This window comes from Oryctolagus cuniculus, chromosome X (assembly GCF_051225735.1).
Source record: "Oryctolagus cuniculus isolate XC-2025 breed Fujian yellow rabbit chromosome X, ASM5122573v1, whole genome shotgun sequence".
NCBI classification, from domain to species: Eukaryota; Metazoa; Chordata; class Mammalia; order Lagomorpha; family Leporidae; genus Oryctolagus; species Oryctolagus cuniculus.
In genome coordinates this window covers 23,810,574-23,825,915 of record NC_142888.1, presented here as the reverse complement: position 1 = coordinate 23,825,915, position 15,342 = coordinate 23,810,574, and the positions used below count along the sequence as shown (strand labels likewise).

Genomic DNA, 15,342 nt, shown 5'->3' with positions numbered 1-15,342 from the left:
TTTTCTTAGTACTTTTCTTCCCTGAATACAGTTATTCTCAGTTTTGCCATAATGTGCCAGAATTTTGTAAATTATACCACTGGTTTACTGCCAAGAACTATATACCAGTCACAGCTTTATTTGGGCAGCTTTCCTGAACCTTAAATACAGTATCTGTTTCTGTAAGTACAACCTTCACTGAGGGATAGGGGTGTCTCATTTTGTTGCTAGCAGGACAGCTTTAGAGGATCAGTACCATAGGGTGTAGGGTCTCAAGGGAAGAACCCTTTTGAGTGGCTCTGGGTGAGAGGGGTAGATACTTTGTTAGTTTCCTCAGGGGGCAATAAGAGAACACAAATGCCAACCATCTTCCCTGAGGCGTCTAATATCTAGCTGGAAAGACAGAACCTACACAAATCTGCAGTGACTGCTGGAGATCTAGACAACCGGCGGTCAGCACTGATTCCAAGAGTAACAGAGAACATTAATGGAATGGCATTTGAAGTCATGATTTCAAAAGACAAACTGGATGAGGTAGGTAGGCTTTGAAGTAGCTTTTAAAACGGGAAAAGGACTGAGAGGAGGGGAAAGGCTTTTAGGTGGGTCACACAAAGCCATGAAGACAGCAACAAATATCTGAGGTTATGGAATTGCATAATAATTAGGTCAGAAGAGTTCAATCCTTACTTCCTGTGTGATTCATAGTTACTTCATTATTTGAACAGAGAATACAGCCATGAACAAGGTAGCAAAGGGTTGCTACCTTCCCCAGGCTTATGTTTTAGTCATTGAATGATACCAACTTCATGAGGTTACACTGAGGACCTAAAAGAGGCAAAGGAAATGAATGACTCTGGGAAGTTTCAAATCGAAACACCATGCTAATCGTTTATTGCTATCCGCAGAAGGAGGTGGGTACTATAGTTTGGACGTGGTTTGTCCTGAAGAGTTCATGTGTTAGAAGCTTAGTCCTCAAAATGGTGGCATTAGGAGGTTGTGTAGAGCCTATATGACATAGAGCCAAGTGAGAAGACACTGGGGACTCTGCCCTTGGAAGGGATTAAGGGAGTTCTCATGAGACCCTTGAGCTAGTTCTTCCGAGAGAGAGTTGTAATAAAAGAGCAAGCCTTGCTCCTTCTCATGCTCTGGCTTCCTGTCTTGCCATTCTCCCTCTCCCTCTCACACACAGTTCTGTCATGATGCCATGCACCATGAGCTGCTGGAGTCAAGGGAAGCCCTCACCAGAAACAGCACCCTTCTGTTTGGACTTTGCACCTCCAGAACTGATCTCAGTAAACCACTGTTCTTTAGAAAGTACCCAGCCTCAGGCATTTCATTATAGTAACAGAAAATGGACTAATACAGAGGGCAAGTTGATTTGCTTGACAGAAGTTATCCCAACTAAAGTTTGAAGATAGGTGTATGCTAGGGGAACACAATTTGAAACGTGTATTCTACTCTTCTACCCAATGCTGTCATCCCATTTTACAGATGGGAAAACTAAGTGGCTTCTCAGTCAAGGCATATAGTTGTTGGTGGAGACAGAACATAATGCCAGGGCTCTTTCAATTGCATCTTGTAAGAAAACAGTTGTGGAAACTCAGTACCTGTTTGGTATTTCATGGGACATAGCATCTATGTCCTAAACAAATCAAGGCAAAGCAAAGACTTCTACCACTACCCCCAGTCCCAAGCCTCTTCTGGACCTTCAGATTCCTTCATTTTGAGGGAAGACACAAAGAATAAACTAGACAAACCTGTAGCTTTTCAAAGTGGTCTGAATAACTGATGTTCTCATTCTTTTGGCCAAGACTCATGGGAAGAACTATATTCTGCTGTGACCTATTGGAAAGTTTTGAGTGTGAAAGGGAGGGAGTGCTTTTAATCATAAAGCTAGACAGTATCCAAGTGAGATGGTAGTGTGTTAATTAGTTTGCTAGCGGTCATTATTTCACAATGTATACTTATATCAGAATTTCATTTTGGACCCCTTAAATATCTACAGCTTTTGCTGATTATACCTCAAGAAAGCTGTAAAAGGTAATAATTTAGAAACAATAGGCATAAGATGGAACAGTGCTATATAAACTGAGAACACCCTACCACACATAACATCTATGTAATTGAAGCAAATTTGCAGAGTAGTACTTATTCATTGTATGTTCAGAGCACCCTGACATCTTAATTCTGTTCTGTTTCACTACAGAAATACTAAGCATGATCCCGTAAATGGGGTCAACACTTTGAAATGTACTACTCCAGTTCATTGTTGGTATTATGTGAGGGGATTCGGACGATTGTTGAGAAAATGGGGAGATAAGGGGAGATGACTGATAGATCCTATAAACTTGTCCCAAATGAACATCCTAGTAAATCTTATCCCCTGATAAAGAGACTAGTAAAAAACATTTCCTGCAATCTATTCACTGTGAATAGCAAACGATTCAGATCAATATTTTTGAATTCCATTTTCCCACCTGGATCAGGGATCTTTCTTTGTCTCCTTTCCCTCCTTTTCTTACTCTTAAGTTTTCATCTACTACTGACTTAGAGAAGGAAGGTGTCCAAGAAAAAATGTCTCATTTATAGTTTCTAATAACTGATGCTCTGAAAAGCTCAATTTTCCACTCTGCCCCCCTCCTTCAAATTCATGCACATTTACACAAAGTTCCTAGACACCTACCCTCTGAGTCGAAACTTTGCCAAGACACAACAAAGCATGTTTTGTCTTCTAGTCAAGCATGTGGAACTCACACCTGGGGTTTTTCAAAGGACTCCTAAATTTTAAGACTTTCCAGCTAAGAGGTCCCTGCAGATTGACTCATGGGGGTGATAATGGTTACCACTCTACCTATTATCCACACAGTTTGTGGACAGGTCTTTCCTTGGGGTTTCCAGAAATGTGTGTATATCCACATGTGTTAGAGCCATGAGAATACAAAAGACTTGGCAATAATGCTTTTCAGCAGTAACATAACCCTCGGTGGGTCCTATTTCATAAATGTTTTTAAGTCACGAAAGCACAAGGAACCACAGGGTTTTTACTGTCTCAAATGATAAACAATGATAATATCTAGAACCTGAAAATCATTTTTTCCTAAAGCAAATTTTATCAACTGATCATTTGAATTCATAGACTAAGTTTGATAACATTTCTTTTTCCTAGAGAAGATAGAGTATGTGGCTTTCCTAGTGGTTATTAAGTTGAATATGTATATTTTTCTAAAGATTTTATATAAAGATTTATCATAAATCATGCAAGATAGTTTAGATCAAGGACTTTTAAAGCACGAAAAACTTTGGTAACACTGATATTTTTAACACATTCTTATTTAATGCTTAAAAACTCTTTAAAATATATCATGCCAGATATAAGTTTTTCATATTTTTATCAGAAGCTCATTTACATGCACAGCAGCTCAAAGTAGTAGAGGCCCTCAATACACTCATTGAATTAAATAGAAAGTGCAACTATGAGCCATCAAATTAGAGGAGTATGAAACAATCTGGATAGTGGCCATTATTTAATTCTAACATAGTATTTTTAAAGCATACATATTATGCCATTTAATTTACAGCAATCCTATGAGGCATGACTCATTGGGACATTTATTTGAGGCTTAAGGAAAGTCAATGGCTGCCTTAACTTGGTTTCTTAAAAAAAGAGCTTGTGATTCATTGAGGGAAGGCTCTCAGGAAGAAATCTATAAATGAAGAAGGGAAGGAAAAAAGAGCCTTGCAAGGATAGTCTCAGGTAAGGCTGAGCGTGTATATCATGCAGGGTTGTACTCGCATCCCTCGCTTGGAGGCAAAGAGGCTGATCTTCTGGTCTTCCATATCAATCAAATATTGGCTGCCTCCAGGAAGTGGGTGAGCTGGGTAAAGTGGCTTTTTTCAGCTGAGGACAGTTCTCTGGAAAAGGGGGAAGATGTGAGCCATTAGCAATCAAAGGCTTGCAGCAGCTGGAAGTTGGGCATTTCACGCTGGGTAGTGAGGATTTGGGTGGAGCATAAGCATTATTTACTTTGGTGGCCTAAGAGAAGGCTACTAAATCAAGGATGAAAAATATATCAAAATCTCCTCACTTTAAGCCAAAATGCCCTTTATTCTTTCCTTCTTCTTCCTTCTCCTCTATCTTTTCCTCCTCCATTTGTTTTTAAAACAAATACCATTTATTATATAAAAATTTTATAAGTCAGGATCTGGGCTTGGCTTAGCTGTCTCAAGGTCTCTCATGAGTTTGCAATCAAGTTTTTGGCCTAAGGTTGCATCTAAAGGCTCAACTTGTGTGTACTATGTGTGGAGGGCAGGAGTGAGGATCTTCATCCAACCTTACTCATATAATTGTTGGCAGGCTTTGGTCCCTTACCACATAGGCCTTTCCATGGGGCTCTCTCATGATCTGGCAGCCAGCTTGACCCGTGATGAGTGATCCAAGAAAGAGAATATCCAAGAGGGAAATCAGTCTTTTTTATGACTTAACCTCATAGGAAGTATGGCATCTCTTGGGGCAGGCATTTGGCACGTCCGTTAACGTACCTCTTGGGATGCCTGCATCTCCTATCACAGTGCCCGAGTGTGAGTTCCAGCTCAGTTTCCAATACCAGCTTTCTGCTAATGCATGCCTCAGGTGACAGTGGTGATGACTTGGGTTCCTGTCAAGCATGTGGAGGACCAGATTGAGTTGTAGGCTCCCGACTTTGGCCTGGCCCAGCTCCAGCTGTTGAGGGCATTTGGTGAGTGAACCAGTGGGTGGAAGGCCTCTCCCCACCCCCTTTCAACGTAAATAAGTAAATGATTTTTAAAAGAGGTGTGGCATCTCTTCTTCTATGATCTGTTCACCAGAAATGTGAGCCCGTTTCACATTCAAAGAGGGGAACTCTGCAAGGATGTGAATTAGGAGACAAAGATAACTGGGGGCCATCTTAGAGGCTGCCTATCACAATACACTGGCTGACAGACATGATTCATTTCCCTCTCACATGCAAAATACACTGACCCTCTACTAGCATCCCGAACAATCTCATTTCATTACAGCGTTCACTCAAAATCCAGAATCTCATCATTAAATGAAGTCCATGTGGGAATGAGGCTCCTCTATCTATAGACCTGTAAAATGGAAGATTAATTGCTGCACACAAATACACACATACACAATGTTGGGATAGGCAGATAACACACCTGCAGTGAGATTAGTGTGCCACAGTGCCAGCCCCAAACATCAAATTTCTGCAGTATTTTCACAGTTCAAATTTATATATTGAAGCAGTACTGTTTAGGATAAAACCATTCCAAGCATATGAGCATAAGGACATATGATTTATATGTCATAAGAAGCTTAAAGCATATTTTCCTCCAACATTTATTTGCTGTTAATTCTGAATCATATGCTAGGTATACATGGTAAATCAGATGTGGCTCCTACCACTGAGCAACTTAAAGAAATGATTTATTTTAAAAAATACGTCTAGACCTGTGCTGTCAAGTATGATAGCTACTAACTACATGTGGCTATTTAAATGTAAACTAAAATGAATTAAAATTAAATGAAATAAAAAATATTTACTTCCTCAGGGCCAGTGCCGCAGCTCACTAGGCTAATCCTCCACCTGCGGCGCCGGCACCCCAGGTTCTAGTCCTGGTTGGGGCGCCAGTTCTGTCCTGGTTGTTGCTCCTCTTCCAGTCCAGCTCTCTGCTGTGGTGTGGGAGTGCAGTGGAGGATGGTCCAAGTGCTTGGGCCCCTGCACCCGTGTGGGAGACTGTCGCTCCCCCTCTCGCGGAGGAATGACACCGGACCCTGCACTGTTCTTTTTGTCTGGCTCTTCCCGGGTTAGCTGCAGGTCCTTCCCGAGTTTGCTAACGCCCTCCCCCCAACCGCTCCGCGGAGGGGCAGCACACTGCCGGCCGGCTCTCTCAGGGGCTGCTCAGATGTTCCTCAGATGTTGCTGGTGCATGTTGTCTCTCCTCCTTTATAGTCCTCTTCCACCAATCCGTGCTCTGCTGCCCACACGCCGAGCACGCTGCTCTCCTCCAATCAGGAGCAGGATCAGCTCCTGCAGCTTATCAGTCAAACTGATGAGGCAGCTGCGTAGAAGTTGTTTACTCCTCCCCAGTGCCATATTGTGGGAGATCAGATGCATAGAATTAGTCTTAGTTCCAGTAACTTAGTCTAGTCTCAGTTGCTCCCCACAGGAGACCAGGAGGAAGCACCAGGCTCCTGGCTTCGTATCGGTGCAGCGCACTGGCCGTAGCAGCCATTTAAGGGGTGAACCAACGGAAGGAAGAACTTTCTCTGTCTCTCTCTCACTATCTATAACTCTCTCTCTGTCTCTCTCTCACTGTCTAACTCTGCCTGTCAAAAAAAAAAACATATTTACTTCCTCAGGCATACTCTCCACACTTTAACTGCTTAATAGCCACATGTGGCTGGTGACTACCCTATTGGACGCTACAGATAAAAGTTCCATTGGGTAATGATAATCTAGAAGAAGCCAGTATGACCTAATAAAGATATTTATTCTTGCTTTCAATATATTGTTCTCTTGGGGTGGCACCGTTGCATTTCGTGTTAAGGCTCTGCCTGTGGTACTGGCATTCCATATGGGCACCAACTGGAGTTCTGGCTGCTCCACTTCTGATCCAGCTCTCTGCTGTGGCCTGGGAAAGCAGTGGAAGATGGCCCAAGTCCTTGGGCCCCTGAACCCACGTAGGAGACCTGGAAGAAGCTCCTGGCTCCTGCTCCTGATTGGCCCATCTCTGGCCATTGCAGCCATTTGGGGAGTGAACCAGCAGATGGAAGACCTCTCTCTCTGTCTCTACCTCTCTTTATCTATAACTCTACCTCTCAAATAAATAAATAAATAAATAAATAAATCAAATCTTTTAAAAAATATATTGTTCTCTCTTCTTCCATACAAGCAAAAGTCAGATATCAAGGACATGTTGTATATTTCTTCAGGAAATGTCTTAACATGCTTCATACAATAGAATGCTATAAAACAATGAGTCCATTTTTTTCTAGATCACAGTCACTTATTAAAATCTACTGAAAGCTAGCAACTTCTCTCCCAGGAGAGTGTATTCATGTACCAAAAGCCATAATCAATTGCATGTGATCGTGGAGCCCCTGAAGCCCTCTCGTTGACTTGATAGTGCTCTAGGTACTCAGGTTAAGAATCCTTACTGCAAAATGAAGTTTCTTTCCCTATTGACTTTCAGTATAAACTTATGATGCAATTTATTATTTTTTAAAATATTTATTCATTGGAAGTCAGAGGGAGAGAAGAGGTAGACACACACACACACACACACACACACAGAGAGAGAAAGAGAAAAGTCCTCCATCCTCTGGTTCACTCTCCAAGTGGCCACAATGTCCTGGGCTGAGCCAGGCCAAAGTCAGGAGCCAGGAAATTCTTCCAGGTCTCCCACATGGGCGGCAGGAGCCCAAGAACTTGGACCATTTTCTGATGTTTTTCCCAGGCCATGAATATGGAACGGGATCAGAAATGGAGCAGCCAGGACATGAACTGGCACCAATATGGAATTCTGGAGTCACAGACAGTGGCTTTACTCTTTACACCACAACTCCAGCCCTGCAATTTGTTATTAAATATGTTGATTTCTGATATGATTAAAATTGTGTTTAAAATAATGACAATCCAGGGAAAACTAAAACTTTCTGACAAAATATTAGTAATTCAGAACTGTCTTCAAAATAACTAAAAACTAAACCCAACCCCTAGGGCTAAAACTATAATAGAACCAGCAAATCTGCCTATTTGGGATATGTATTACAATCAATAAAGAGATATATAGTTTTAGCAAAGTTTTCTATTTGTTTCCAGAAGCTCTCCTCCGCCACACCTTACAATGAGAAACGTTATGAGGTGATGGAAGGGACACTCTAGTAGCCTTCCAGAATCTAGATTTCTGATTTATTTTCAATCCATGTCGCAGACACTACTTAGGAGTTACTTTGGTGCCTCAGTGATCTTATCCACCTAGACATTTAGAATGGAAGGGTGACATTCGGTAGTCCAGGAAGACAATTCTTCAGAATCTGGAAAAAAGCATGGCTATTTCTTTTTAAATATGTGAATTATAAGATGTTTCTTCAAGGGGCTGGTGCTGTGGTGCAGTGGGTTAATGCACTGGCCTAAAGCACCAGCATCCCATATGGGCACCGGTTCGAAACCCGGCTGCTTCACTTTTGATCCAGCTCTCTGCTATGGCCTGGGAAAGCAGTAGAAGATGGCCCAAGTCCTTGGGCCTCTGCACCCACGTGGGAGACCCGGAAGAAGCTCCTGGCTCCTGGCTTTGGATCTTCCCAGCTCCAGCCATTGCGGCCATCTGGGGAGTGAACCAGCAGATGGAAGACCTCTCTCTCTGTCTCTCCTCTCTCTGTGTGTGTAACTCCAACTTTCAAATGAATAAAATAAATCTTCAAAAAAAAAAAAAAAAAGAAGAAGAAGTTTCTTCAAGGAAAGCAGAATTATAAGTGGAATTGCTCCAGGTATGACTGAGGGACAGAATTCTACATGGCTCTGAGTTTCTGATTTCTGGGCCAACATAAAATTTGTATTTGTGTAAAAGAAGTACCCAAGCATTCTTTCCAAAGAGTGATAATCAGAACCATATGCAGAGTGATTAATGTTTTGTTACAACAAAGCCTCAATTAATAGAATTCTAAAGGGATGGTCTGTTGTAAATAAAGAGGAGTTTACTAGGAAACTTGCCTTCTTCATTCCCCCTACTCTATTATTTCCCATTCTAAACCTGTAGAAAACTTAACGTCATGATACATGAATCTCCGTTGCTGCTTTAGTAAATACAGTCTGGTGAACATAAATGAATCTATCTTTGATCTTACTGTATTGTGCAGGGTGTCCAATTTGTAGACTGGTCATCGTACTTTTCTAAAGTTGATGTAAAGGTTCTGGCTGGATATAAACAGGGAATTTTCTAGTACTTCTTTATATTTCTTATCAGTGCTAGGCAGGAGAGTTTTCATCTGTTTATAAGTCCACTTGGATGCATTCAGCAGCAAGTAACAAAAACGCTACTTACAGTGGCTTAAACCCAAGAGGATATTTATTGTTGACCTAACAAGAAGTATGGAGGGAAGGTGTCTAAAGGTCATTTAACCCCGTGAGGATGTCAAAGACTTCAGGTCCTTGTTGTTTGTTCACTCTTCCCATCTGAGTTGAAAATTTTGGTTCCTGAGACATCTAACCTCAGGGTTGAAAATGAGCTGCTGCAGCTTCAGACGGTCAGCCTGACTGGTAGCCTCTGAAACAGGAAGGGCAGAAAGAGGCAAAGAGTCTTCTCCTTGTACTCTCTTTTCTCAGGGGGAAAAAATCTTTCCCTTAAGTCCCCTCCCTCCAAACCAGGCTTCCCTTAAGTCCCCTCCCTCCAAACCAGGCTTCTTTTTACTTATCATTGCTCAATACGGACTTGCATGTCTGTATTGCTCCCTAGCCCTGGAGCAGTTATTGGCAGAAGGGAATGAATGTTTTATTGGGAATCATGGCTCATCCTCTGGGGAGGAGTACATTACTGATGAACACAACCTGCTGATTTTTTAGCAAAAAGGAAAGAGAGAGATGCCAGACAAGCAACCAGTAGCTTCTGTCACACAGATCCGTTATTTTGTTTTTTGGGGGACTCACTCTTCCGTTGCATCCTTTTGACTGCAATTTCTGGTTTCCCATCAATGATTCCAAAGCCTGCTATCTCATTTGTTTGAAAATGCAGGAGCAGAAGGCAGTGAGACTTAAAGTAGAAAGGGTATGATAGATTTGGAAGTCAGGCAGACAGGATTTGAATTTCTGATTTACCATTTATTAGGTGCTTAACTTTGGTCAAGCAATGTAAGGCCTTTGAGGCTTAGCATTCGCTACTTGTGAATCTAAGATAATAATATTATCTTGCCGTGGTTATTGCATAGATTAAATGAGACAGTCCATAGAAATTGCCAAGCATAGTACATACCGTAAGCATTCAATATGTGTTGCTTCCTTGCTCCTGTGGATTCAGTTGCTCCGAAATCCTCTTGTATTTAACTTACGAGGTATTCCAATTAGGATAAAGAATCAACATTTTTACTCCAGTAGTTGTTTTTCTCCCTACTCATCCGTATCTGCATAAAAGTCTCCTTTGCCATCTTCAAAAGCTTGTAGGTGATAGTAGTGTGCCCCCTGTTAGGGTAATGTCCAGTTAATAAGAGAAAACTGCTAACCATACACTCATTTTTAATTGAGCTGCTTAAATATCTGTCAGGGTTTAATGTAGAAAAGAGAATTCCACCTAGGTATTTTAGACAAAATGAATTTAATTCAAGAAATAAGATAAAAAATCAGAAGGACTGGAGAAGTGGCAGACAGAAAGTCTGCATTAAAGTCAAACGGTACCACAGTTTCAATCCAGAAGCCAGAAACTACTCCTGCCACCCAAAGATTAGAAGCTACTCATAGTATGACTACCACTATTGCCAAGATCACTTGTTCTGTACCCTACAAGGTATGGGGGGGGTAGTGGTTATGGTAGCCCACAGCTGCCAATGCTCACATCCACTGAAACCCACTTTCTGCGTACACAACTGTGAAAAAAATAATTCTTTCTCTTTCATTTTCTAAATCTCTGAAGTAGGCACATCCACAACAGAGGGCTAAGGGAGGCTAGGAGCTGTACTGTTTGCCCTTTCAGCATCTGAAGGACAGAGAAGCGAACATATGGAAGAAGCTGCAACTGAGTATGACCAGGCAGTGTTCAGCATAGCTTGTTCATGCATATTTACATATACGATACTTTATTCCACAAAGAATCTGGTAGAAAGCTTCTCATTATATTTTCTTGAAACACCTATTTGGGATTTCCTATTCTAAGCTTTGAACAGTGGGTCGTATTATTTGAACACCTACAAATGCATACATGAGAAAATGTCTTTCTCTCAAGACTATGAACGTCTAGTTCAGCTAGGATATTGTGCATAGGCACCAAGAAATGATAACTGCTGATGGCAGATAGTTAATACTGAGTGCTGTGGACAGTGATGCTAACGCATGTGGGGGGAGACGAGATTGCTGGGGAATGAGACTGCTCTGCTCGGCATTCCCAGGCAGACTGGGAACTATGAATCTTGGCTTGTTGGTCACTCTGTTTAATGTAGAAAAGGTCAATCCCGTGGGCCCTCTTTGAACAGGAGACATACTCTTGCAAGACTGCCTGTGCTGTGCATCCTACCCCAGGACCTGTGGGAATGGCTGTCTTCTTCAAGCCCAGCACGGGATCTCAGGTGTGGGGAACTAAAGGAAACTAAGGAGAGGAATAGCCCCCTTCTAAATAGCTTGGGATTTACTATTTAGTCAAAGTGCATGTTCATTTTCATTGTGCCTCAGAGCCACTTGAAATATCTTCTATTTCTCATAAAACTAGTTTTCAAGGAGATGATACTTCGAATAATTACCACATATTTATACTACTCCTAATCGAGCAGGATGCTGGAGGTTGTGTGAGTACAGCCTAAGTGTAATTCACCAAGTACCAATGTAGTGAAAGAAGTTCGGAGAAGGGTGGGTTCCAGTCTGTTCTCCATCTCTGGGGAGTTTAGTACAGTGATTTATTTTAAAGAAATTAATTTTAAATTTTCGAATAGTTTTAGATTGACAGAAAAGTTGAGAGGATAGTGCAGAGTTCCTAGACATCCCAGAACTTTTCTCATCTGTTATTATTATCTATATTGTAAGACACATTATCACCACTGATGCTCTGATATTGATATAACAGTATTCAGGTTTTGTTTTAATTGATAGCATCATGACAGGTTTATAAAATGTTTCAGTGCTTTTAATTTATAGTTTCTTATTTTTGAGTTTGAACATTTTTTTCATTGTTTTATTCCATTTGTACCTGATGTGTTTTCTCATTTGTGTGTTGAAAGCTTTTTTTTTTTTTTTTTTTTTTTTTTTTTTTTTATTGCCGTAAGCTGTAATGGTTGTGGGTCAGGAAAGGTGTCATGGAAATGATACTTGAGACAAGGGTTTTGCCAAGCAGAGGTGAAAGAATAGGACATTCTGAGGGAAGAGTATGGAGCAGCGGCTCAGAAATTCTGAAGTCATGGAAGTGTTTGGAGAGCAAGTCTGCATAGATTGCAGCCAGACTGAGTGTACCTTAAATACGATATCAAGACCTGTAGATTTAACTATGGAAACTTGGGCAAACATGTTTGTCTGTACAAGTGAATATGATTTTTCTTTGAAAGTCTAACTCCTGGAGCAGGCTTTTGGCCTAGCAGTTAAGAAGTTTGTATCCCATATTGCAATGCCTGGACCTGATTCCCAGCTCTGGCTCCTGACTCCAGCTTCCTGCTAATGCAGACCCAGGAAGGCAGCAGTGATGGCTCAAATAATTGGGTTCTTGCCATTCTGATAGGAGATTTCGGTTGAGTTCTTGGCTTCTGGTCATTGTGGGTATTTGGGAAATGAATTAACTTGCTCTCTTTCTCCCTTTCCCTCTCAAACAACAACAGCAAAGGAAACAGAAAACTAACGCCCAAGGTAATTTCGAGGATATCTTGCTTTTTAGGAAAGAGAAGGGGAAACTGGGAGTGTGAACAGAGACTGGTAATGACAGATGGGGTAGGAGGGTATTGCAAAGGTTTTGTCAAGTCTTTTGGCCTGAGTTTTTAACTGACAAATGCAGTTGAAATGCAGAGTTGGGGATAAATTTGAGAACAACTTCTAGAGTCAATTTGAAAGATTTGGTAGATGAGGAAGACAAAATAAAAGGCTGAAACTTGGGGGCAGCACTGTGGCGTAGCAGCTAAAGCCACTGCCTGTAGTGCCAGCAGCCCATGTGGGTGCTGGTTCGAGTCCCGGCTGCTCCATTTCCCATCCAGCTCTCTGCTATGGCCTGGGAAAGCAGTGCAAGATGGCCCTGCACCCGTGTGGGAGACCTGGAAGAAGCTCCTGGCTCCTGGCTTTGGATCTTCCCAGCTCCAGCCATTGCGGCCATCTGGGGAGTGAACCAGCGGGTGGAAGACCTCTCTCTCTCCTTGCCTCTGCCTCTCTGTGACTCTGCCTTTCAAATAAATAAATAAACCTTTTTTTAAAAAAAGTTCAAATCTTTCAATGTGGCAGACTAGCTGGAAAGTGATGTTATTTGCTAAAATGGGTAATACTGGGGGATTCACGGATATGATAGAAAAAGAATCTGGTTTTGAATGGGTTATGTGTGAGCATGGAAATATCCAGAAAACTGTTGAAAAGTCTAGTTTTGGAAAAGTTGATTACTGGGAATAATGGATTTGTCATCACTTCGTGGTGAATGGTTTGAGTCAAATACGTGAGATGGCCCAGAAATAGTCAGGAGTATATATTGAGACTGGACCCCTGAAAAACTGTCTAAATGGGAAGCTGGTGAAGAGGTGCTATCCAGAGAGTACTCATACAGAAAGGAATTGTCATTTGAACAACATGGAATGAATGAGTAGTCATTTATAATAAATACTATATACAGATTAATCAGGATGATCACTGTGGGGAAAAGATGTGTGTATATGTGTGTAAGTGTGTGAATATGTACGTGTGTGTATGACTAAGGGGTTTGGGGAGTTTGCTGCTCTTGGATCTGCTTGTTTTGTTTTTATTTTTGTTTAATTCAGGTGATTGAAGATTCACATGTAGTTATATTATTTCCATGATTGGATCAAGGGGTTTGATTCATGTTGTTGCATTGTTTTCATGTTCAGTTTTTGATATGGAGCAATGACTGGTTTGTAACTTTGTACAGATTTGGGTAGCCAGAGACCAAGTGCAGGAATCTGCAACGAGGTAGAACGCAGACCTGGACTTTTCTGGTGGGAATTGGAGTCTTTTCCAAATGGACACATTCCAGCTATCGTGGCCTCCCCACCTTTCACTTTTTTTTTAGATTTATTTATTTTATTTGGAAGCCAGAGTTACAGAGAGGCTGAGGCAGGGAGAGAGAGAGAGAGGTCTTCCATCCCATGGTTCACTCCCCAGTTGGCTGCAATGGTCGGAGCTGTGCCGATCCAAAGCCAGGAGCCAGGAGCTTCTTCTGGGTCTCCCACGTGGGTGCAGGGCCCCAAGGACTTGGGCCATCTTCTACTGCTTCCCCAGGCCATAGCAGAGAGCTGGATCAGAAGAGGAGCAGCCAGGACTAGAACCAGCGCCCATATGGGATGCCGGCGCTTCAGGCGGTGACTCTACCCGCTGTGTCACAGCGCCGGCCCCAGCCTCCCCACTTTCAGCTTCCCTACTCTGTATCTCTCATGTGGAATACTGGTGGAACAGCTCATTCTGCATGAAAATTTGAATAACTTTATAGTACAGTGTGTCCTTGTCTGTCATGGTTGCTGGTACCTGCAGGTGAATGTGTGACCAAGGTAGTGCTAACTCAAGGATCAGGGACCAGACTGTGAAGTCTAGAGGTAAGTCTGGGATCTGCTACCACTTCAAGAATTAAGGATCCACCACTCAGTGGAATTCAATATGTAATATTCTAAAAACAATTCAAATGCAACATCTAAATGAGTTCAATTTGAAAATAATAATCAGACTTTCTGTCTGACGCTGTGGCTTTTATGAGTATGAAGATCTATTTTTTAAAATTTTCTTAAGCCATGACTTGGTGAGAAATTCTACATAAACATTCAGATCTCCAGATTGCCTGTTTCAGCACTCATTTTCTACAAATGTATCAAGCAGTTTTGCATGTCTTTTGTCATTAACATAAGACATGTCATTTGCCTCCTTTTCCTCCACCGAAATCCATTCCATAAGATAGACCAGTTTGAGGTGCCATAAACACCCGCTTCTTTTGGGGTTTTCTTTGACTGCTGGAGAAACTATGGTCTGTGTCTGAGTCACACACATTTTACTGCGTTTTCCCTGGCACGAGATTCGTATACATTGGCATCTTCTCAGAGTGAAGTTGACTCTCTCTCCCTTTCCCTATTCCAGAATTGCACTTGGCTTATGGTGATTCCAAAACATTTTGAGGCTCATTTTGATTGGCTCTGGCAGTCTCAGCCCAGCCAGGTTCACTCTGAGAGGTGCCGTGTCCCTTCATGAATGGCCACGGAAGCTTTTGCTCTTGGAGCTGCATTCTAATAGCATCTCTTGCATGGACTACGCCAAACCAGTGCTTTGAAATATGCATCCCTGTCATGTGGCTTTTCTTGCTGCAGTTTCTGTTCTTTTTTATTGTAGGATCGGGAGACTCACCGCTAGAAGATGATGAAGCCGGGTATCCCCACACTAGATATAAAGGTGAATGCTTTGCTTACATGCTAACAAGGACCTGCTCGTGCCAGGAGAACTCTCCCTTTTGCCCTATGGA

At 41.9% G+C, this 15,342-nt stretch overlaps 1 protein-coding gene and 1 long non-coding RNA gene across 6 annotated transcripts in view; one reads left to right on the top strand and one right to left on the bottom strand.

Annotated features, from left to right (window-relative positions):
• The window catches only part of SRPX (sushi repeat containing protein X-linked), an 87,054-nt gene that overhangs the window by 37,479 nt on the left and 34,233 nt on the right, over positions 1–15,342 (top strand). For 2 of the 3 annotated variants that reach the window (XM_070066532.2, XM_089324339.1), the window contains exon 2: positions 15,213–15,272. The exons of the other annotated variant lie outside the window; for it this stretch is intronic. In XM_070066532.2, coding sequence (XP_069922633.1) covers positions 15,213–15,272 — 60 coding nt within the window. The remainder of the gene's footprint in view (positions 1–15,212; positions 15,273–15,342) is intronic. 3 annotated transcript variants of the gene reach the window in all.
• Positions 3,316–5,898, bottom strand: LOC149119575 (uncharacterized). Of its 3 annotated transcripts, XR_016228320.1 has the most exons (4): positions 5,546–5,897; positions 4,519–5,088; positions 4,349–4,392; positions 3,316–3,891 (listed from the first exon to the last, which is right to left on the bottom strand). It is a non-coding gene; the product is annotated as an uncharacterized LOC149119575 (long non-coding RNA). The 3 variants fall into 3 exon arrangements; XR_016228319.1 differs by having other exon boundaries at positions 4,349–5,088; positions 5,546–5,898; XR_016228318.1 differs by lacking the exon at positions 4,349–4,392 and having other exon boundaries at positions 5,546–5,870.